At 37.5% G+C, this 24,977-nt stretch overlaps 2 protein-coding genes across 9 annotated transcripts in view; both read left to right on the top strand.

Annotated features, from left to right (window-relative positions):
• Positions 1-204: 204 nt before the first annotated feature.
• Positions 205-24,977, top strand: part of LOC127881766 (beta-hexosaminidase-like) — a 193,682-nt gene continuing 168,909 nt past the window's right edge. For 4 of the 8 annotated variants that reach the window (XM_052429901.1, XM_052429900.1, XM_052429896.1 and 1 more), the window contains exons 1-8: positions 205-293; positions 2,731-2,804; positions 3,729-4,380; positions 6,267-6,571; positions 9,250-9,363; positions 11,172-11,815; positions 13,777-13,879; positions 21,598-21,835. In XM_052429901.1, coding sequence (XP_052285861.1) covers positions 2,751-2,804; positions 3,729-4,380; positions 6,267-6,571; positions 9,250-9,363; positions 11,172-11,815; positions 13,777-13,879; positions 21,598-21,835 — 2,110 coding nt within the window. In that variant the 5' untranslated portion in view covers positions 205-293; positions 2,731-2,750. Of the gene's footprint in view, positions 294-323; positions 525-2,730; positions 2,805-3,728; positions 4,381-6,266; positions 6,572-9,249; positions 9,364-11,171; positions 11,816-13,776; positions 13,880-21,597; positions 21,836-23,356; positions 23,616-24,699; positions 24,841-24,977 lie in introns of those variants that run through there. The other 4 variants (XM_052429898.1, XM_052429894.1, XM_052429895.1 and 1 more) reach the window with 4 other exon arrangements.
• LOC127881781 (uncharacterized) lies at positions 15,228-19,363 on the top strand. The gene is made up of 2 exons (XM_052429921.1): positions 15,228-16,679; positions 18,961-19,363. Exons 1-2 carry the CDS (start codon positions 15,381-15,383, stop codon positions 18,991-18,993), a joined length of 1,332 nt encoding a protein of 443 aa, XP_052285881.1. The 5' UTR covers positions 15,228-15,380; the 3' UTR covers positions 18,994-19,363.

Here is a 24,977-nt window from a genome sequence, read left to right as displayed (position 1 = left end):
TAAAACCGGAAAAGGATAGATTTACTTCCCTTTCGTAAAAGGTAAATGGGATGAATCGAGTAAACATCGCTCTCGAGTCTTATGTGATTATTTGTGCATAATACCTTATCATTTACTTAATCAATTCATGAAGATAATTTGTTTTTTTGGTAAAAAAGTCATATATTAGTTAAGGTTAAAATTGTCAGTAAACTATTAAACATATACTGAAATCGCCATGCCATGAAATGTAACCCGAGCGACGAAAGTTGAACAAGCAGTCCGTGCTCATCAGATATATGAGTTCAGAAAGCGTACGCATTAATTTCATTTTTGATTGTTATGTGAGGGACAGAACTGTTTTTAAACATATTCGCTATTCGAATTCATTAGAATTGAATTCCTGACGTCATAGTGACTTGCAGTTGACATATGCCATTTATATGTAGTGCTACGCCGGCTTCCTTACCTGCCACCACAGGGCTACGGAATACCGTTAGGCCATCGTGGTGACACATCTAAATCCAGAGGGCGACAATGTGATAGTACGATGGCGACAATGCGATATTACAATGGCGACAATGCGATAGTTCTATAGCGACAATGCGACAGTACCATGACGACAATGCGACAGTGCGACAATACAATGGCGATAGTACGATGTTGACAATGCAATAATACAATAACAACAGTACTACAACGCAATAATACAATGGCGAAAATGCAATAGTCATATCGTACTGTCGCCATCGAATTGTCGCCATGGTACTATCGCGTTATCGTACTGTCGTATTATCAAATTGTTGCCATCATACTATCCCACTGGTGCCATCGTATTGTCTCATTGTACATTGTAGTCATCGTACTGTTGCATTGTCATCTATCTCCTTCCGGTACACATGCGTACATCGTATTTTTTCCTAGATGGAGCCACTAATAAAAATACTTTACAGTTCGGCATACCTTACATCAATACCCATTCTATAACTTAGCACTTTAGACTTAAATGAAACAGGCTTATCCTCCAAGAGGCTTGTCTTTAATGAAGTCAATTAAGTTTCTGGCTTCAGTGAAGTCTACCAATGCCTTGGTGAAACTCTTGACCTAAACAAAGGCATCCACTGCCTCAATGAGGCTTCTGGCTTCAATGAACCCATCCCATGTCTAAATGAAGATCTTGGCCTCAGCATAGTTCTTCTTGAATGCTCTGAGCTTTTATGGGTACATAAGTACAGCTCAGCGTTCTTCCTGATTAAACCAAATTTAATGTAAAAAGAATAAGTCTCAAGTTATATATCTCTATAAAGTAGAATTCAATCAACCAAAAACAGCCTAACAAATACAATACCTGTTACCATCGATATCAATTTGCGTGTTGTTTGTGGATAAATGCTCAAAACAAAAAGTTGATTAAAAACCGTTATCAAACCCAAAGCCGAAGTTTTAAATTGACAATTCGATCTATCTTATGGAGGTTACGTAGAAAGTCGGTGTATTACGATTGGTTGATTAGACATGAGATCTATGATCTCACGGGGGATTCCGGAGATAATAGCATATTTTCTTATTCAGAATACTCTGCTTTTTCCATTGCAAAAACTTCTACCTTTTCATGATACGTTGACATGTCTGAAACTTTGGCTTAATATCATTTATATGCGAGCACACCACGTCACGTAAGATGTTTTAATTTGCGCATTAGTTATTTATTTATGATCTGTTTGTGTTTATTTATGCCAGAAAATAGTTTATGTTGCTAATATTACCGATTAAAGCCCAGATTCCGGGCGGGAGACTTCACATGAAATATGCTGTTACCTGTTCATCACAGTTGCAACTCCCAGTGACCCGGAGGGTCAATAGCTGGGAGTTGGATTATTGCAACTAGGCCTCAGCAAAGCTGTCCAATGATACCTATTGCCTTCTTGCAGATATCAAGATACAGTATCATAAATGCCTGGTTTCCCTAAGCTCTAACAAATTCATTTCTATCTGGGCAGCACCATTATGAAACTTTGAAGCTAACATTTTACATCTTACATTCGCAGTCTTGTTTATTCCAAGACAATGCTTTTCTTTCAAAGTTTATATACCCCATAGATGGAAGAACTGACTTACCGGTACACTGAATTTTTAGAAGTATTTATGCAGGTGAACTTTGCACCACCTACCAATTGAATCAGAAAGTCATGACACAAAAATAACGCCATTTCTGAATGCATTTTGTACTTTTCAAAGATAACCTGTCTTTTTATGTTCTTCTCAATTAAGCAGCCAAATTAAAATATAAACAAGTTTTTTTATATCTGCAACACTTATTTAATGATCTAAAAATGCTTAATATATCACTACTAACTTGAATATCTACTTCCTTTTTGAATTACCAATATCATTTCCATATTTTTAACTTGAAAGATGTAGAGCTTAGGGATGAATTGTAATGTACACTTGTAGAATATTGTAATGTAACACTTTGCAAAACTTGAATAGCTGAGTTAAGATTTTGATTAACAATTTTACTTGTGATCATTTGACTACATTCTGAGCAAGCTCACAATAACATCATTCATCCATTACAATCAGCCTATTAGTCTACCTACATGAGTCTTTGACTTACAGATAAAGTGTGAGTTCCGTTTCGGTCTATTGATTTTTGGTGAAGTTATGAGCCTTGGACTTCAAATATTTAGAATTGTTGAGAATCACTTAACATACCTGTACATTACATTGCATACCAACATTTGTTTTCAGACATCCATCTCATAGTGCTAATGGATCAAGCAACTTTAGATGAATTTGGAGAAACCTTAGGGATATCCTACAAGGTAAGATGTGCAAGGTACATGTAGATGCAGTGATTTTTTCCTTCTTTATAAAGAAGCCTTAAAAGACACTTTCCCAAGAAAAAATTATATAATTCCTAAAGGTCAGGAAGTTTCGTCAATTTTGTTGAAAAAGCCCATTATCTGCAATTGAACAAATAAAATTAGCACTTAAACTGACAATTTCAGCAAAAAGGAATGTAAAAGATGGGTTTGTGCAATTAAATACCAATCAATTAAAAAGATCCATAATTCCCAACCTAAATATTTCACGACACGAATTTTTGCAATTTCGGGGGTTTTCATACTTATTTTTTCCAATTGGCACAGTACTGGTACCTATTGGGCAAAAAAAATCACTAAGATGTTGAAATGTTATTGGTATTCAGAATACAGCTCACCTACATTCATCTGACACTGACCTGTTTCCAAAAATATTTATAACCGTAAAATACTTTCAGAACAGATATTTGAGTTCAAGTACTGATCTTCTTTAATTGAGTTAGATAGATAAAAAGAATATCTAACTATATAGGTGAGGCAAATTTGTATGGATGTGAAAGACATTTGCACTGGAAATTCATATTGACATTAAGATAATTATCTAGCTGTTTTACCGATACAAAGTATGCTTATTCAACAGTATAAGTTTCCCAATTTTAAAAATATCAATCAATTTCCCCAAAAAGGTTACGAAAAACAGTTTAAGTGAAATTCTGTTAGCCCTTTTACAAAGCAACTACACAAGGTCAAGGAATAATTTCAAAATTACGGTCAAGTACCCGGAACAAATGTGTAGTTGATTGTTCAGTAAATGGTCTAGTAACGCAATTGTCAGACCTTGTGACCAGTACAGTTAATTAGACAGTCATGGAGACTGCAAAAATGCATGGATACTTTGGTTACAAGCATTGTGACTTTTTTCAGGTTATCGACAATTTGTCTGATGGCAAGAAGACGTACACCGCTCAGATTGTCCTCACTAACAACTGTGATAAGGAGCTCAAGTATGAAGACTGGGCAATATATTTCTGTCACCTCCGCATGATTGAGCCAGACCATCTCCCACATTCCACATGGTATGACATTAAAGATGCAGGCGTGAAATTCACGCATGTCAATGGCTGCCTGTTCAAACTCTCACCTACAGAGAAATTCAAAACAATTAAAAAGGGAGATACTGTAAAGTTGCAATTCAAAGCACAGCATTTTTCTGTTGCCAGGAGCGATATAATGCCCAACTGGTACCTTCTTTTTCCCACACTACGACCAGTGTTGATTAAATGTACAATAGGGGAAGACTTGGCCTTCGTTGAACCATTCGACACTGAAGAGGCTTGGAAGAGATTTGATTACGAGCTTCAGGACGGTTCCACGCGTTACGATCACTACAACCCATATAATCTGCTGGAGAGGTTTGACAGGAACAAGTGCGTAGATCCTGGACCTACTGGTACCACTGTGTTACCGAGGCCACTGAAAATGTCAGTGAACGAAGAGAGTCGTGTACAGATACTGCCTGAAAAGTGGATACTTTGTGCAGATGAGGAGTTGGATAATGAGAGACAGATTCTTGCCAGTAAGTTAAACACACTTTTTAGACTTTTTCTGGGAAAACTTGGCTTAATGCAACATTAGACTGTGCAGTACTCACAGGTTAATCCAGGACCACTCCTTGCGCCTTTTTGGTATTTTTCATTTAAAGTTAGTCCCTCCGTAGCGAAAAATTCAGTTTAGGCGGACAGTGTCGTCCCTGATTAGCCTCGCCAGACGGTACAGGCTCATCTGCGACGACATTCTACCCACAAGCATTTAACCCTTTCAGTGCGGGAACCAAATTTTAAAGGCCTTTGCAAACAGTTTGGATCCAGATGAGACGCCACAGAACGTGGCGTCTTATCAGGATCCAAACTGTTTGCTATTCTGGTAGTATTCTTTAAAAAAAAAAGGAAGAAAATGCTAATTTTAGAAATTCAGCAGACGACATTTAAGCAGACGACAAATTTCCCAGCATGCAAAGGGTTAACCCCATTTTTTATTTCAGAGGGTGCCTCATATTATGAATGTGTGCTTTCAAAGAGAGAACCTAAACCATTGTACATGAAACATTTTATCTTTCAGGAAGTTTAAGTTCTTCAAGACATTCATGTATAGTATTGTATACCATGTCATGTGAAGTTGCTATAAGTCATTTTTAGCTTGGCTGTTTATGGACTTGTTTGAGTTATTTCACTCGCACATTGCCATCGGCATGTGTGTAATGCTCTGGGTAAGGTTAAAATGCAACATCTTCATATCACTGTTTCTTCTACAGGTATTCAATTAGAGCTTCACACAGATGTTCAAGGTAAAATTGTGAGGTCACTTAACAAGTTCCATAACTCTGACCTGCAATTTAGCAGAATTAAGCCCCTTATTGTAAGGAGGAAATTAAAATTTGAGAAGTGTGCAGCAACTCCTATTTTTAGATTACACTAAAGGGGCCTAGCTTTTGGACGCATTTGGGGCCAGTGGGGTCAAGGTTAAGATCTTGTTGCCAGTATTTTTTTCCACCATTTTGGGAATTGGTTGGGGTCCCTTTGGATTGGGAAAATTTGCAGCTTTTTACTTAAATTGTGATATTAATATTGTTGTTGTTGTTTGCAAAAAAATGCTTCACAGTTGTGAATACAAGTGTTTTATACATTATTATATTTACTAAGGTTAAACTTATCTGGATGGGAGATAAACACAACATTGTGATATGAAAAAAAAGGAAAAAAAAATAAAAAAAATTTAAACCTTTTAAGGAGTTTTTAGCTCCCATTTAGGAAAATTATATACTTTTTCAATTGGGAATGGGGCCAATTACCAGACCCGATTTTGAATGAAAAAAACAACACTTGTTGTTTTCAATTGATAAAAAGTTTGCACTCAATATCTTCAGTTAGAATTGATATCTTGTGCTGAAATTGTGTGTGTTACTATAGGAAGGTTAAAGGCTGATCTAGATACAGATGGCCATTTTGGGCTTGTGAGGTCAAGGTCACTGTTACACATGTACTTAAATTAGAATATGACTTTGGCTTAAAAACGTTCGTTTGGATGGAGGTATTCTGTTGGACGTTTGTGTTTAGTTAGCTTTCATGAAAACTAGGGGTGGTATTGAATTTGCAGCCAGTATGGTCAAGGTCATTGTTTCTAAAAATAGAGTGAGGCTTATAAATTACTTTGTGGTCTTTGTATCTGATGACTGACAAAAAACATACAATCAGAGCTGAAGAATACTGGAATACGCTGTCTCATGTTACTTTGTTTTGTTGGTAGTTTATATGTGCAAAAACTATGCTTCATTTGGGAACAAAATCATCTTGACAATAAGTGTTGTATCAGGGCATTCACGGTGGAGTAAATCTACTTTCAGTGAACATTTAAACTGACATCATGAAGTGATATCCTAATTTCAACTGTAATCTAAAATTTCAGATGCTCTAAGAATTACGTCCATAAACAACCGGAAAACTGAACACAAGATCCACCTAAAACTGGATCCTCAGTTGAAAATCAACGGTGAAGACTGCTGCAGCGAATTGTACACTGTCTCCGTGGCAACCGACAGCATACGGGTCAGTGCAAGATCACCCCCAGGGGTGTTCTACGGTATACAGACTCTGTTGAGTGTACGGAGAAGGGATGGTACCTTCCCCGAGTGTGAGATTGAAGATCGCCCTAGATACGGTTACCGTGGAATGCATCTGGATGTGTCTCGGAACTTCCATTCCAAAGCACAGGTGGGTTGCATACAAAGTCACTGATTTTTATGCCCCCCTTCTAAGACGAGGGGGTATATTGCTTTGCTCATGTCGGTCGGTAGGTCGGTCGGTCCGTCCGTCCACCAGGTGGTTGTCAGACGATAACTCAAGAATGCTTGGGCCTAGGATCATGAAACTTCATAGGTACATTGATCATGACTTGCAGATGACCCCTATTGATTTTGAGGTCACAAAGTCAAAGGTCAAGGTCACGGTGACCCGAAATAGTAAAATGGTTTCCGGATGATAACTCAAGAACGCATACGCCTAGGATCATGAAACTTCATGGGTAGATTGATCATGACTCACAGATGGCCCCTATTGATTTTGAGGTCACTAGGTCAAAGGTCAAGGTCACGGTGACCCGAAATAGTAAAATGATTTCTGGATGATAACTCAAGAACGCATACTTCTAGGATCATGAAACTTCATGGGTAGATTGATCATGACTCGCAGATGACCCCTATTGATTTTGAAGTCACTAGGTCAAAGGTCAAGGTCACGGTGACCCGAAATAGTAAAATGATTTTCGGATGATAATTCAAGAACGCAAATGCCTAGGATCACGAAACTTTATAGGTAGATTGATCATGACTCGCAGATGACCCCTATTGATGTTCAGGTCACTAGGTCAAAGGTCAAGGTCACAGTGAACCGAAATAGTAAAATGATTTTCGGATGATAACTCAAGAACGCATATGCCTAGGATCATGAAACTTCATAGGTAGATTGATCATGACTCGCAGATGACCCCTATTGATTTTGAGGTCACAAGGTCAAAGGTCAAGGTCACGGTGACCTGAAATAGTAAAATGATTTTCGGATGATAACTCAAGAACGCTTTTGCCTTGGATCATGACACTTCATAGGTACATTGATCGTGACTTGCAGATGACCCCTATTGATTTTCAGGTCACTAGGTCAAAGGTCAAGGTCACAGTGACAAAAGTCGTATTCACACAATGGCTGCCAGTACAACGGACAGCCCATATGGGGGGCATGCATGTTTTACAAACAGCCCTTTTTTTCCTTTTTTATAAAGTACAAAAAAATGGCACTTTACCCATTAGAAAAAAGCTACAAATTTCCCAATTGAAGGTAAAAAAAAATATTTTTTTTTAAAATAAAATGGAACTTTTAGTTTCCTTATGCAGTTCTATTACTTGAACCTAAGTAAATATAATATTGACAACTTGACAACATGTAATTATCAATTTTAAAGTATTTGGGAGCAAAAAATTGAATACACAAATTACCCAATATGAAGACTTCATGACGCGAATTTTCCCAATATCAGGGTTTATCGCGCTCAATTTTTAGCTTGACTATTATATATAAAATATATATAGTGGAGCTATCCTACTCACCCCGGCGTCGGCGTTAGCCTTAGCGTGCAAATGTTTAAGTTTTCGTACTACCCCAAATATTTTCATTGTCCCTTTACATATTGCTTTCATATTTTCCGTACTTGTTTACCAACATGGCCCCAACCCATAAACAAGAGCAGACAACTCTATCAAGCATTTTGTCATAATTATGGCCCCTTTTCCACTTAGAATATGCAGCAAATGTTAAAGTTTGCGTACTACCCCAATTATTTTCAATGTCCCTTGACATATTGCTTTCATATTTTGCATACTTGTTAACCATCATGACCCCAACCTATAAACAAGAGCAGACAACTGTATCAAGCATTTTGACAGAATTATTGCCCCTTTTATACTTGGAATATGCATATTATTGATAATTCTATGTTACAGTTTGCGTACTACCCCAAATTATATTTCCTATATCCTTTGACATATTGCTTTTATATTGTGCATACTTGTTTACCAACATGACCCAACCTATAAACAAGAGCAGACCACTGTATCAAGCATTTTGACATAATTATTGCCCCTTTTACACTTATATAATTGAACATATTGCTTACATTGCCATAACTTCTTTATTTATTATCATGTTTTATTATTACTTTGACAAAACAACCATTACCTGAATACCACAATGGATTCCACACAAACAATACCCCATGCCCCTACTCAGAATCCCTCCCCCCCCTCAACCTACCCCCCCCCCAATTTTTTTTTTAAACATCATCTAATAATTTACCCCACCCCACATCATACCCCCCCCCCTCCCTCTCACCCTCCCCCCCCCCCCCCCCCCTACTTGTATGTGAACAATTTACCCATGATGGCTTACGTTATACTGTCAAGCACTCGAATAGTCGAGCGCGCTGTCCTCTGAAAGCTCTTGTCTTGATTTATTTTGCCTCTAAAAACTGCTTTATACCTAGCAAAGGCACATGCAAGGCTCACACTGTTAACTCGGTAGAAAATTTAAGTACAACCCAACCATGCAGGCCTATCTGAAGGCCTGATTCTGAGAAAACTTGGCTAATTGTCTGTCCGCACATCACATATAAGCCTGTGCAAACCACACAGGCTAATCAGTGACAACAATTTCTGCTTTTATGGATTGTTTTTGTGTAAAGGACATCACGTCTAAACAAAATTTTCACTTAAAGCGGAAAGTGTTGTTGTTTCAGATTAGCCTGTGCGAACTGCACACGCTAATCTGGGATGGCAATTTGCACACATACATTAAGCCCTATTTTCCCATAACGCGCCTATATAATGAGCATTGATGTGCAGGTGATGAAGCTATTGGATGCCATGGCAAAGTACAAACTCAACAAGTTCCACTTCCACCTGACGGATGATGAGGGATGGAGGCTAGAGATACCCGATCTGGAAGAGCTCACTCAGGTATAGATGGCACTCACTTCAGGGATAGAGACTAACTTTTTACTGTATGATGCCAAAGCCGGCAATTATCTTTAGTACTCTGGTTGCCTTGACCAAGTAAAAAGGAGCCCAGAATCTATTGTTCATGTCATAATTATCTAAAGTTTCTTTGGGAAAAAAATCAGACAATATAAAATGGCTCCATGCCTGCTTTTTTATGCCCGTTCAAATGTCTTAATCTTCATTCTGTTGAAAAAAAAGTGATACACTGTGAAAAAAAGGGTCTAAGCTCAGACTTGAATCTACTCGCCCAAGGGGAATACGCATCTACTGCACAGGGTTCTGCGTACCAGAGACTTAGACAAGACACAATTACCGTTCACAACTGACTTACGCAAACAGTTTCACTTACCCCTTTACTTCCGCTCGAGACAAATACACAACAATGGCATGCAATATACTCAACATAATCGACTAAAGCTCACTATAATAGAAATCACACTTTTGGCTTCTAAATTGCTACACTTACATAATTCAAGGTTAATATTATAAAAATAGTCCCTCATGACTTCCTTATCTCAAAATTACTCATCTGACCAGCCACAGATTCACATGACTACCTGGGCACATTAAGGTCTCATTAGCCACCATGCTCTGAATTTTTTATATAAAAAAATTTGTTCAGTGAATAACCGGGCAGCTGGGGTAAATTTGACCTACTTTGGCTCCAAATTAAAATGTTTTCCCCTTAAAGGTCACAGGGGCTGGTCGGTACTTAAAAAGTTGTTGTGAAGCCGCAGAGCTGACCTGTAAATAAACTTCTGATCTACCTAGGAAACCTTTAATTTCTATCCTTGCACTGAGGCCAAAAAAAAAGGTCCGTTTCCGGTCGCCCGACCGTGTCTCCCGAATCGGCGCAGACCCTCAACTTTTTTAATTGGGGTCGCAAAAAAAAAAAAAAAAATTTGTTCATATTCGTTCATATAATATGTAGTAGAGGCTATCAAGCAAAAAAAGCATATACATACATGTATTTCTTATTATAAGCTATAGTAGCCTTCCGTTTTAGTACCCCCCTCCCCCCCCCCCCCCCCCCCCCAAAAAAAAATCAAAATGCTTACAACATTCAGAAAAATATTCAGTGTAAGTTTGTGCCATCTTTGTGGTGAAAACTTCTGGCCAAGCACCTACTTGTGAGTAATATTACATATTTGGCTCATACTTTTTGCAGTAGTTAGTTTGACCTCATGTAGTTCTTATTACAAATTCTATTACAAACACACCAGTTTCATTGTAAGCTCAATAACAATCATGTAGAAATGACTTAAGTGAGCACTTGGGTTTGGCTTCTCATTACATTAAATATACATAAATTACAAAATCAGCCTTTTTGTGTCCTCCTTTATAAAGTTCTGGAAAGTGGCACTTTTACAAGGGGGGATAAAACTACACATTTCTCAATTGCTGTCCCAAAAAATCTCCAAAAAATAATTAATTTTTGGTAAAAAAATAAATAAATATGTTTTCGGTAAATTAAATGCTACATTTAGTTAATATCTCTATGCAGCTCTTTGGCTTGATCCTTAGTTGAAATTATATTGACAACTTGACAACACTAAGTTTGCAATTTTTAAGTATTTGTTAGTAACAAATCCAATACACCAATTTCCCAATCTGAAGTCTTCACAATGTGAATTTGCCCAATTTCACTTTTTTTCACGCTTATTATCCCCAATTTGACTGGTAACAGTACTTTAACTATTTGGACAAAAAAATTGCTGGAAATGTAATTGCAAGATTGTTTAACATTCAACAAAATTTGTTGTCAGGTAGGGGCAAGACGAGGCCATGTAAACCAAACTGACATGAACTCCCTACTGCCGTTGCTGGGTTCTGGGCCAGGCTTTGATACGTCGGGCACCGGTCATTACACTGTAGAAGAGTACAGAGAAATTCTGTTGTATGCCAAACAACGCCATATAGAAGTTATTCCAGAAATAGACATGCCAGGTCACAGTCATGCAGCAATTAAGTCTATGAAAGCGCGACATAAATTATTTATGGCGCAAAATGACAAGGGGAAAGCGGAAGAATATCTTCTGTCAGACTTGGACCAAGATATCAAATCAGTGTCCCATTCCGTTCAAATGTTCTTGGAAAATGCCATGAACCCTGGACTAGAATCGACGTACACATTCGTGAAAAAGGTTGTCATGGAATTGAAGAAGATGCATGAAGGTATCAGCCCCTTACGCGTGTTCCACTTTGGAGGGGATGAGGTGCCTTACGAGGCCTGGGAAGGCTCGCCAGCCTGCGCAAGCCTAGTGGACTCCGGGGAGGTTAAGTCCATGGAGAAACTCATGGAGCACTTTGTGACGCGTGTTGCGGACATTGTGGCGGAGTGTGGGTTAGACGTAGGGGCTTGGCAGGATGGAATCATCTCAGATGAGTCTGATAGGCAGCCAATCAAAAGGTGGGCATCCCTTTACCACGCAGATACACAATTTAAAGCATGTGAAGTTCCTTAGAAAATCTAATTAAATTGAAGATCTTTATTACTAGATTCAAGTTTTAAGGGCATTCTTTCCAACCCTGAGTGACTTTTGAGCAGAAAACAACAAGAAACCTGAACAAACTGCTAGTTACTTGCAGGCTGTTTGGGTTTTATGCTGGTTGCATGTGGCCATTTTCAATTTTCTTTTGAGCTTAAAAGGGTTAAACAAATTGATTGGCATTTTACCTGTCGGTTGATAAAAGAAATATCGTTTATCTGCTGCATCCATTTTGAAATATATAAGCTGAAATTATTTGAAATATTATTAAAAGTGAAAATAATATATACAGTCAATCTTGTATTAAGAGACCACTCAAGGGAGTTATCAAAAGTGGTCTCTTAATAAAATGGTCTTTAAATAAAAAAGGCCATTCTGGAAGAATGCTTACTCTCAATTTTAATCTATATGAAGGATAATCTCTCTTGTCAACAATGATTTTAACTTTTATAATAAAATGAATATAAACACAATACATAAACAATATTTTACTTATAATGTGTTTTATTTTTTCAATTATTATAAATTATCATATATTATAAATGAATTGTGTGTACATATTTATTTGCAAAAACCACATAGACAAGGAAATATTTTTCGCGTTTTTTTTCACCTGACACATAATTTTCCACGTCTTCAAGCACCTCCGATTTACGCTTAAGAATGTTCTGAATTTGAGTTTTAACGACTCCAAACTCATCTGCAATTTTACGTGCACTTTTACTCTTTGACAATTCCAAAACCCGAATTTTCTCGTTCAACGTTAACACTTTTTGTTTTGACATTTTAATTTCTGCATGTACGCTTAAGGAAATCTGACTCGATTATGATACATAATGAGCTGAAAAAATTAAAACACGTCAATTGAAAACAAACAAACAGACTTGATTGGAAAATTTATTAAGTAAATAACAATGTGATTGGCTAACAAATATCTACTAATTAGCATAATTATAAATTGGTAATGTACGGATTTCAACAGATGTTTCCGATTAATAGTTTATTTTCCGCACTTCTCAGGAAATGTTTGTCGCGTACAGTGCATTGTTTCTGCACCTGTTATCTATACTCGAGAAAAATCGGCGTTGTCTCTTAACGTTCCACATAGTAAACTTTTTAAGCTGAAGACTGTGCGTAAAACGTTCCTTTATTATTGAACTCAATAAATTGATATGCAGTCTACAACAATACCGGTCAGAACTGGTCAACGAGACAAAGCATAATCATAACGGTTGGTGTGAAAACAAAGCAGCGGTGTAACAGTACATCTTATCGGCTTAGATAAACAATTAACACGGATTTGTCCCTGAAAGATCAATACATTAACCACTTTTACCTCCTAGTGGTCGCTTAATTCAAGATTTGGACATCAAAATACATAGAAATCAGCGGTCGTTGGTCGCGTAAGACAAAAGTCGCTGAATACAATATCATTATATAGCGAAAAAGCACCGTGGGATTTCAAAATGGTCGCATAAGACAAAGGTCGCTAAATACAAGTGGTCGCATCCACAAGATTGACTGTATGTGTCTCACTCAGGAAAAAATTGGGCTTAATGCATTTGAGTACAGTGTTGTCCTACATAAGCCTGTCCACTTTGCATTGGCTAATCAGGGACGACACTTTCGGCCTAAACTCTAAGTTTATTACGTGTGACATTCAAAAAATGTTATTTTAAACCTATTTTAGCTCAATTGCATAGAAAGTCTAAGGCTTATATTTGAAACGCTCTAGAGCCAGTTTCCAAGCTCTAAAACCAGTACTTGGTGTCGATGGGGAGATCTAAAGAAGTTGCTAGGTGGACACCACATCCATCGCGCCACAGCAACAATATGTTGCTATTTAAGATTGTTGTCATATTTATCTTGTTACTGAATGCAGGGGCAAGTTTAAGAGCCAGGATGTGTTAGTGTACGCATGGCAGAACGTCTGGGAGATGGGACTAGCAGGGTGTGCGTACAGGCTGGCTAACAACGGCTACAAGGTACTGGCAGGCCTGTTTTGGGGCCATTTTGGGAAAAATTAAAGTTTGGAATGTTTTTTCTCCAAAAATCAACTGATTTGGGAAAAACTACTGGTCCCCTACATGTTTCACAGGAGGGGATTTATGGTTTTTGCACTGTGTGTCTGCCAGTCTGTTAGTCTGTCTGTCACACTTTCCTGGATCCTGCGATAACTTTAAAAGTTCATCATATTTTTTCATGAAACTTGGATAGATGGCAATATGGACATTATGCACATCATTTCATTTTGTTCCTACGTCAAAAATTCTGGTTGCTATGGCAACAAATAAAATAAAAACTGACAATGGTGGAGCCGATAGGGGACATATATTGCTTGCCAATGGTCTTGTTTAATCTAACTCTCAACAATAATTGAATTTATGAGAACACAATCATGTAAATCATAGTTCTAAATAAAATGGAGGTATACAAATTATCACACACTAAGAATGTTTTTTTTACGATTATGCTCTAGCAATGGGTATGTTTAGCCGATCTGTTGGTACGGCTGAAAAAGGACTGACTATGTAAGCAAACATGCTTTGATGTGAAAACAAGGAAACAAGGCAGCTTTATTCAAGTGATTCTTATTTCCTTTTTGTAATACAACTTGAATTATGTCATACCATGTGTTAAGGGCTTACAGCATTTAGCACAATTTAAGGGTTGTATGGATAGGTAAATATAATTTGTTTTGTGTACAGTTTTGTGTTGAGTCATTTTGCGGTAAGCTCTATATATCTTCACAGATACCTTAAATAAAAATTGAGCTTGTTATTTCATAAATGCCTAGAATGGCTCACTATTACTAGAACATTTACACTCATAAACTCCATTATGGGCTTATGAAGTGAATATTATGATTGATATCTTATATCAAGATGTAGATTTGTATAATAAAGTCAATAGCCTGAATACCACTGATACAAAATATAGACAAATGTTTTTATGCCCCCGGATCCAAAGATCGGGGGTATATTGTTTTTGGTCTGTCTGTCATTGTCTCAGTCAGTCATTGTACAAAATGTATGTGTGTGTCCCAAAACTTTAACCTTGGTTAAAGTTTTATAGCTTTTGCATTATTGAAGATAGCAACTTCATATTTGGCATGCATGTGTATCTCACGGAGCTGCACATTTTGAGTGGTGAAAAGTCAAGAACAAGGTCATCCATCAAGGTCAAATATCATTGTATTTTCATTTCCTAAATTATGTACTTACCTGACATATGTACTTTAGGATTCTATCTCGGCCCGAAAATAACTCGCTATACGGTAGGCGCCGCATAATAGACGACTACCGGAAATAAACAACTTTCGCGCATGCGTATCGTAGTTTCCTCTCCACACGACCTCATGCTCGAATCACTTTTCTTCTCGGCGCCTTCGAAGGCGTTTGTTACTCGCTATTTTTCAGCATGGCTGAAGTGTTTGTTTAAAATAATAATAATCGTTCTCCGTTTGTGGATAACGAGGAAGAAGATATGGGACACAGTGACGTGAGTAATAACACAGTGTCTGGCAAGCAGAAAAAAAGACGTTCCAAAGTAGACTTATTAGAGGAACGTTTTGACGAGAAATACGGTAAACTTGAAAATACTTTACACAATATTGTTGCATTGTTGCAATGCCAGTCACAAAGACATGGTAATTCAACGCAGGGGAATGGCAAAAGCCCCAATTATGACCAGGGGAGTGATAAAAGCCCCAATTTTGAAGAGAGGACTGGTCAAAGTTCCACAAGTAATCGTCAAGATGACGTACTTTCCATTCATCCTGCTTCCTCTGAACATTTTTCGTTGTCTGATTCAGAAGAAGAAGACACAGAGCACAGTGCTAGTGTACGCAGGTGTTTGAAAGACATTTTTGGAGAAGATGCATGTTTGAAAAAAGATGCACAAAAGCCAACTGGCATTTGCTTAGAAAATTCGCAGAAAGAAATTTTGGAACAAAGCTATCGGTCTAAAACACCAAATAATGTAACAGCATTTTCTGAAGAGTGCAAAGATTTATTTCCAGTTGATGAAGACACTGAACATTTTTTACGTGTACCTACATTGGACGATATTGTAGACACGTGTCTAACAAAGAAGTTTGGTTCTAGAGCTTCATTCGCTAAACATGGAACTTTTCTGTTCTCACAACCAAACAAAATGGTGGAGAAGACCGCATACAGAGGACAGCAAAGTGTCTACATGGGTATTGTTACACAGATGTACATGCAGCAAGCTCTTGCAATGTTAATGGACATGGTTACAGATAAACCAGACATTGAGAAAAAAGTGAAGGACATTTTTGCTTTATCCACACGAAGTCTAGATCAATTTGGTAGAGCAGGAGCATTTTTTCATATCATTCGTAGACAAGTCACAATGAGCGAGACTTCTTTATATGAACTTGATGATTCAAGGACAATCAGTAACCTACCCTTGAGAGGGGACGGGGTGTTTGGTGAAGAATTGGAAAAGACTCTCAAACAAAAGAAAGACAAAAGAAAAACACTTGAAGAGTTATTGCCAGAAAAATTGCAAAAGAAGGAAACATATAAGAGGAAAGCCAGTGAACAGACAGAACAGCAAACATCTGTCAAAAGACAATATGTAAAGACAAATACAAGAATGGGTGTTCAGCCAAATGAATACAATAGAGCGCCACCTACATTTCGCATTCCAAAATACAATGCGGAACCACGAAGTACTTTTCGAACAGAGCACAGAGCTGGTGGCTCGAGAGGTCGGGGCAACTATGCAGCCAATAACAGACCAAGGGCTACAGTTGCCAAGGTTAGTAAACAATGACCAGTCAGGTTTGTTAATGTTGCGACCGGAGATACCAGTAGGGGACAGATTAACTCATTTTCAAAAAAATTGGCAGTTGATTACAACAGACAAATGGGTTTTATCAATTATAAAAGAGGGTTACAAATTGGAATTCATAAAGAAACCAATTTTTCAGGGTATAAAACAAACTCATGTCAGTATCGAAAACGAACATATTATGCAGGAAGAAATAGATTCTTTAATGCAAAAAAATGCTATAGAAATCGTACCGAAAACAAATTGGACGACAGGTTTTTACAGTACTCTATTTTTAGTCAAGAAAAAGACAGGAGATTTAAGACCAGTCATAAATCTAAAACCTCTAAATCGGTACCTCCGAAAGCAACATTTCAAGATGGACACATTGACAAAAGTGTTAAATCTAGTTCAAAAGAACGATTGGGCGATATCTTTCGACTTAAAAGACGCTTATTTTCACATAGGCATATTCAAGAAACACAGAAAATTCCTCAGATTTGCATGGAAGGGGAAAGTTTTCCAATTCAAAACATTATGTTTCGGACCAACTGTCTCTCCACGAGTTTTCACAAAAATATTGTCAGTTGTTGCAGCTTATCTAAGAGTAAAAGCCATACGATTAGCAGTGTATCTGGACGACTGGATACAACTGAATCAAGAAAGACAAATATTACTAACAGAAAGAGAGATAACGCTCAATCTTCTTCTGAATCTAGGTTTCATAATAAACAAAAACAAATCCACTCTCATTCCTGTACAGATTCTGACATATTTAGGAACAGTTTTTCAATTAAAGAAAGGCCTGGTTTATCCAACGGCAGAAAGATTTCAGAAATTAGTGAAGGCAATTCATCTACTAATCAATGGTTACACAAAAGCAAGACAATATTTGGTAGTTCTTGGAATGATGGCATCCACACTAGAAATTGTACCAAATGCAAGACTGTATATGAGACCCCTTCAAATGCATTTGTTACGAAACTGGAGTCCAGCCAGAATGTCTCTGCACTGGGAGGTCCCATGTACACAGTCTGTGAAATCCAGTCTCCATTGGTGGTTACATCAAGCCAATTTTCAAAAAGGGGTATCTTTGCAACCAATTCAACCGCAGATAACAATGACTTGCGATGCATCAATGGTGGGATGGGGTGGTTTTGTGAACAACCAAGTAGTACAGGGTGTTTGGTCCAGGAACCAGAGTACAGAGCATATAAATTATCTGGAATTGAAGGCGGTACATCTGTCATTGGAAAATTTTGTTCCGATATTAAAGAACAAACATGTATTGATTCGATCAGACAATTCCAGCACAGTTCAATATTTGAACAAACAGGGAGGTACAAAATCGATGAGACTTTGCGAATTAGCTCAGAGAATCTGGTTCCTAGCTCTACACCACAATATGAAATTGAAATCAGTACATATCAAGGGGCAGACAAATGTATTAGCGGATTTTCTCAGTCGACACCAACTTCAGGCTACAGAATGGTCACTGAACAAGACTGTAGTGAACCATCTGTTTTGGATGTGGGAGACTCCGCTAATAGATTTGTTTGCGACAGCAGAGAACAAACAATGTCCAGTGTTTTGCTCATGGAATCTAGATACATTAGCACTGACACAGGATGCTCTGTCCATAAGTTGGGAAGGCATGATGGCATATGCATTTCCACCCATAAGTCTGTTGAGCAAGGTACTCAAACACATGATGAAGTTTCAGTGCGAATTGATTCTGATAGCACCAATGTGGGAACGTCAGCATTGGTATCCAATGATTCTTCAGTTGTTGATAGCTCCACCAGTCAAGCTTCCAGAAATGGAAGATTTATTGGTTCAGAAAGGGATGTTACATCCGAATCCAAAATTTCTAAAACTGACTGCATGGAGATTATCGACAAACGGTATGAAACAGAAGGATTTTCTAGACAAACTAGAAAATTATTGTGTTCATCATGGAGAATCGGAACTCAGAAAGATTATAGATGTAAATTTAGGAAATTCCATAGCTGGTGTGGTAAAAGACAAATTGATCCCTTTAGTCCATCTTTAAATAACTGTGCTAATTTTTTAGCTGATCTATATAAAGATGGTTTAAAATACAAAACAATTTCAGGCTATAGATCAATGATGTCTTCTATGTTGAACCCGGTGGACAGAATACCAGTGGGTCAACATCCCTATATTATTCGTTTACTGAAAGGCATTTTCAATGAAAGGCCACCAGTGAAAAGACTTGTACCTGAATGGAATTTATTGTTTGTTTTAGATGCCCTCAAGCAACCACCGTTTGAGCCAATAAAGACAGCCAGTTTAAAGTATGTAACTTACAAGACAGTTTTTCTCATAGCAATTACAACTTTTCGCAGATGTGGGGATTTACAATCTTTGACATTGGGAGAAAATTCTGTGAATGTACAAGCAAAAGGTGTAACTTTCATAAGGCATGGTTTATCGAAACAGGACAGAGGTTCACATCAGAGCAATACTATTTTTATTCCTGCTTTTCCAAAGAACAAGTTGTTGGATCCAAAACGAGCATTGACTTATTATCTGAAATCAACAGAAAAATTTAGGAATTCAAAAGAGAAGGACTCTTTGAAATTATTTTTAACTGTAAATAAACCGCATAGAGCGGCTTCAAGTCAGACAATTTCGTCATGGATTGTTAAGACTATTCAAAAGTCATACAAAATGAAAAAAGTGTATGTATCTAAAGTTAAAGGTCATTCAACTAGGTCAATCGGACCATCATGGGCTCTTTTTAAGGGAGCTCCATTGAAAGATGTTTTAGACAGTGCAGATTGGAGTAGATCATCTACTTTTGTGAAGTTCTATTTTAAAGATGTATCATTTGATTTTCTTAAAGAATAATGTTTTTCTCCCCGGCGAGTTATTTTCCGGAAAGTGAACTGTTTTTAAGTCAACAGTATGGAACATATCATATATATGACGGCCACAAGTAGTGGTTTATCCATCATATATTTTTTAAAATATATTGTTTAAATATGTGGGAAAGTGAATAAGAATACATGATTTGTGCTGTGTACAGTTATTATTGTGTATATAAGAGGGACTGTTGTAGCAGTTTTTATGAAATAGAAGATATAGAAAACTCTGGAATGAGAAGATCTACTATAATTGTTGGAGTGGTCAGAAAGTACCTGAACCCGCCTCCAAAGAGGGACTGCTTTGGGAAGGAATCCTAAAGTACATATGTCAGGTAAGTACATAATTTAGGAAATGAAATTTCCAAATTTGTACTCAAATTATAATTTTATGAGTAAATTATACTTACCTGACATATGTACAAACCCACCCTTCCTCCCCTCTTTTTCAGACTACTTTCTGAGGCCTTCGAAGGCGCCAAGGAAAGTGATTCGAGCATGAGGTCGTGTGGAGAGGAAACTACGATACGCATGCGCGAAAGTTGTTTATTTCCGGTAGTCGTCTATTATGCGGCGCCTACCGTATAGCGAGTTATTTTCGGGCCGAGATAGAATCCTAAAGTACATATGTCAGGTAAGTATAATTTACTCATAAAATTATAATTTGAGTACAAATTTGGAAATTTTCTTTCCTAAAACTTTAACCTTCGTAAAAGTTTGGTCATAACTTTTTTAATATTGAAGATAGTAGCTTGATATTTGGCATGCATGTGTATCTCATGGAGCTGCACGTTTTCAGTGATGAAAGGTCAAGGTCATCCTTCAAGGTCAAAGGTCAAATTTATGGCTTCAAAGCGGCACAATAGGGGGCATTGTGTTTCTGACAAACTCATCTCTTGTTGCTAAATAAAAACGCGTTGTAATTAAAATTCACTCTAGGGTACAGGTCCAGGTCACTTGAAGGGTGTGTGGGGTCAAGAGATCAATGTGGCTTGAGGGAGTGTTTGCAATACTGAATTATCTCATAGTATCAAGAGCTATAAAAGCATTTTAAGAAAAAATGTTTCTAAAAATTAACTAAATCCTTGTTTATTCACTATCCAGGTGCTTATGTCTCATCTGTTCTTGTCAGGGTAGTGCTTTCGTCTCCTTTCTGCGAATTTTCTTCCTTAAAATATCAAAATAGTTTAAAAAATAATTATTTACTTTTATGGGTCTTAGTTCAAATGAAAAGTTGAGTTGAACCTTGTTAAAGGGTTAGGACATTTTCCTTCTCCAAGATGGATCTTACATCACACCCTTGCTTTTCATCTTTTTTTTGTTAATGGCGGAGGAATATAGGTTTGGCGTTGTCTGTCAGTCTGTCTGTCTGTCACAAAATATTTGGGCTACATCTCAGAAACTATATGTCACCATGGAACTTCAAAGGTGTATAGCAATTAAAGGGGCCTTTTCACAGATTTTGGCATTTTTTTAACTTATTCATTAAATGCTTTATATTGATAAATGTAAACATTGGATCGTAAAAGCTACAGTAAAAAATCAAGAAAAAAATTAAAAAAAGGAAAAGAACATTGCCCGGAGCAGGTTTCGAACCAGTGACCCCTGGAGTCCTGCCAGAGTCCTGAAGTAAAAACGCTCTAGCCTACTGAGCTATTCCGCCGAGTACACATTCTTGACGTATTTTATACCTTATATAAGCAATCTTCGTAGTTTCACAAAATTTAACGACAAAAACAGAACTCTCCAAATTATTCAATCGTTTCGCGTTGCAACGCTTTATAATTTTTAGGTTTTAAAATCGTCAAAAGATGCATATAATGGCTATATTAGAGCATGGTTAATGTTCAGTATTACTGTTTCCTCACAAATATCATAACTAAAACGAAAAATTACGAATCTGAAACAACTTTTTTCAATTTTGTCAATTTACCAAAGCGTGAAAAGATCTCTTTAATGAGGAGAAGGCAGGGAAATCAATTCAATTCAATGAATTTGCTTGTTTATTTGTCATCCAGGTGGTAATGTCTCAAGGAACCCACCTGTACTTTGACCACCCGTATGAGCCCGACCCTGAAGAGCGAGGCCTCTACTGGGCGTGCCGTCACCTTGACACACGCAAGGCCTTCTCCTATATGCCGGACAATCTCTATGCCAATGCCGACGTGCGGCTGACGGGCGAACCCATCGACAAGGACTACATCAAGAGACATAAGGAGGACCACGATGATCTTAAGAAACCAGAAAACATTATTGGTTTGTAAAAAAAACAAAACAGGGATAGAAATAAGTGGTTACCCGTTAGCCTGCGTAGTTTTCGGCCAGGGCAATTAAATTGCAAAACTTGGCAGTCCAGATGTGTAACTAGCTTTTTAAAGATTTGAAACAATTCAGTGAATTGAAACATTTAATACAAATTGTCAACTGTGGATAAAATATCTATTTAATTATGTTTATTTACTTACAGGGCTTGTTTACCTTCTTTAGCAAGGTCTGTGTTTAGCAAAGGCCCCTTCCCCCAAGAGATATGCCAATTCCCAAAAGTGAATTTCTTTAAAATGATGCAGTTTTCCCAAAATTTCCAGTTTACTTTGTTGTTGTTTTTTTCACTTTCGCAGATTTCTCAATTATTTTTTCCCCAAATCAAGAAAAAAAGCTCTAATTTAGGACAAATAAAGTATTTTATTCAGGCTCATAATAGGCCAAAATGTATTAAAGGTTTGTCATGTAAGCAATGTCGTTGTTCAATAATCTATCATTTTATTCAAAGATAGTTTTAGGTACACATGACCCCACATAGTTCATAGTTCTCGGCTCTTTTGTCTTTAGCTGGAAAACCAAAATAGTAAAGATTGTAATAAGTTAGTTTCTATCCCTGACTCAGTTGAGTCTGTTTGATGAAGGATTGAGCTGACTGATCAGGCATTTAGAGTTCAGTGAATTAGGAATATTACATGGCTTTAAGGGATCACAATTGAAGCAGAATCCTGCATTTTGATGCAAGCATTTAGCTTTTTGTTTCAGTTTTTTACTCCTGCTAATTATCTGCGTTGAATCATTCTAATGATATGCAGCCAATACACTTACTCCAAAATATATTTTGTATCATTAAATGTGTGAAGTTTGCATAGTATTTAACTAAAATCATTGACTTTGATTTTCTAATGGTTTTTAACAAATGAGTAGATTGTTTGAGGTTGTATTCCACAAGACCGCTGTTCAAGTTTATAAGATGTCGAACAATCAAATAAAACAAACAGGGTCACAACACATTTTTGTATGTACCTTCTTAAAAAAAAAAAAGTACTATTGAAAAAAATATTTGTCTTCATAGAGCATGCAAAATTTGTAATTATGATGAGCGTTGTGTAACTCACTAAGAGTTAATTGTGAGTTTACCTCATTCTGTCCCAACATTTTTTCCCCTGGTTGTTTAGTTTCTGTTATGAATGACACTTCTACCAATCAGCACTGTAGGTTTATATGTTAACTACACAATGGTTTTTTTAGTCAAATTTTGGCCGAAATTCGACCCAATGGAAGGTTTCCAAAAAAAAGTTAATTTCCTTCTTCAGCTCTACAAGTTAAACGTTAAGTAAATATTATAATAAAAACATGTTAATTCTCAATGTTGAAGTATTTGTCACAAATTTATCAATGTTTTCAAAAGGACAAAATTTTATTTGTCACCAATTTCCCAATTTTGTCAAAAGGACCGAAAAAAAATCCCAATCCAAAGTGCCCCTAAAAAGTTGAAAAAAAACCTCACTGTTTCAGGAATTCAGGGGCAACTATGGACGGAGCTGGTTCGTACCTGGGACCAGATGGACTCCATGATATTCCCACGGCTCCTGTGTGTGGCTGAGAGGGCATGGCATAAGGCCGAGTGGGAGGCGGAGTCAGACGCTGACAGGCAGCAGGAGGGACAGGATCTGGACTGGGCGCGGTTTGCACACATCCTGGGCAGCAAGGAGCTGGCTCGACTGGACTCGATGGGCGTGGCATACCACCTGCCACCGCCTGGGGCTCGGTACTTGTAAATGAACACTTGTAAATGCTCTGGGAAAATGGGGCTTAATGCTATTGCCTAAAAAGTTGTCCTAGATTAGCCTGTGCAGTTTGCATAACCTACTTACATAGCTACTTAATTATCTACCTACTATGCTAACAGTTTTGTTAAGAAAAACAGAGCCAGAATATTTGACAAAAAGAGAAACGTTGAACTATCTGTCCTCGGGCAGCTGTTGTCACATGTATGCCTTCTTTCAGGACTATCTACATATATTGAGCCGTGCTCTGTGAAAAGGGGGTTTAATGCATGTGCATAAAGTGTCATCAAAGATTAGCCTGTGCAATGTGCACAGGCTAATCAAAGATAACACTTTCAGCCTAAACTGTATTTTTGCTAAGAAGAGTCTCTCTGTAATCGAAAAATATCATAAAAGTGCTAAGTGTCAACTCTGATTAGCCTGTGCAGACTACACAGTCTTATCTGGGACCACACTATGCACATGCATTAAACCCCTTTTCAAAGAGCACGACCCATATATTGGTGTCTTAGTAGCTGAGTGCCATGTCCATTCTGGCTCACAGCAAAAGACTTGCTCTAATGACAAGCTTCTATCATACCAGGTTTTTTTATTCGTTTTGTATATATGAGCATTGGTCAAGGAAAACTGGGCTTAATGCATGTGTGTAAAGAGTTGTTCTAGATTAGCCTATGCACTCTGCACACGCTAATCGGGGAAGCCACTTTCTGCTTGAACTGGAGTTTTGTTAAGAAGACAGTCCCTTTTAACAAAAAATCCATAAAAGTATTAGGAGTCGTTCCTGATTAGCCTGTGTGGACTGCACAGGCTATTCAGGGGCAATACTTTACGCAGATGCATTAAGCCCAGTTTTCTCAGACCAAGGTTCATAAAATGTTTGTCATTCATGTTTTTTTATAATGAAAGGGGATATCATGGATGATATGCATACTGTTCCACTTCCCATCCATCTTCATATCGCGTTTTGTTGCACAGTTTTTCCTAAAAAATAGCATTTCTTTTTCCCTGCATTTTTTAATATATCCTATATTTACAAGCACTTTTCCAGTGAAACATTGTATGTCTGTTCAGAGTTGAAGCCTGCAAGGTAGAGTTGAACACTGCCTACCCGGGCCTTCCCATCTTCTACAGCCTGGACGGCGGTAAAACATGGACTGAATACACAGAGAAAATAGACCTATTGCTTGACACGGACATTCACATGATGACTAAGTGAGTTGCAGTTAGTTTTAGTTTTAAACCTATTTATTTTAGCTCGATTGCATAGAAAGCCTAAGGCTTATTTGAAATGCTCTTGACTCCATTTCCTGGGACTATAACCAGTAGTCTATGGGGGAAATCGAAAGAAA

This window comes from Dreissena polymorpha, chromosome 5 (assembly GCF_020536995.1).
Source record: "Dreissena polymorpha isolate Duluth1 chromosome 5, UMN_Dpol_1.0, whole genome shotgun sequence".
Taxonomy (NCBI): domain Eukaryota; kingdom Metazoa; phylum Mollusca; class Bivalvia; order Myida; family Dreissenidae; genus Dreissena; species Dreissena polymorpha.
This window is presented reverse-complemented; position numbering and strand designations above follow the sequence as displayed.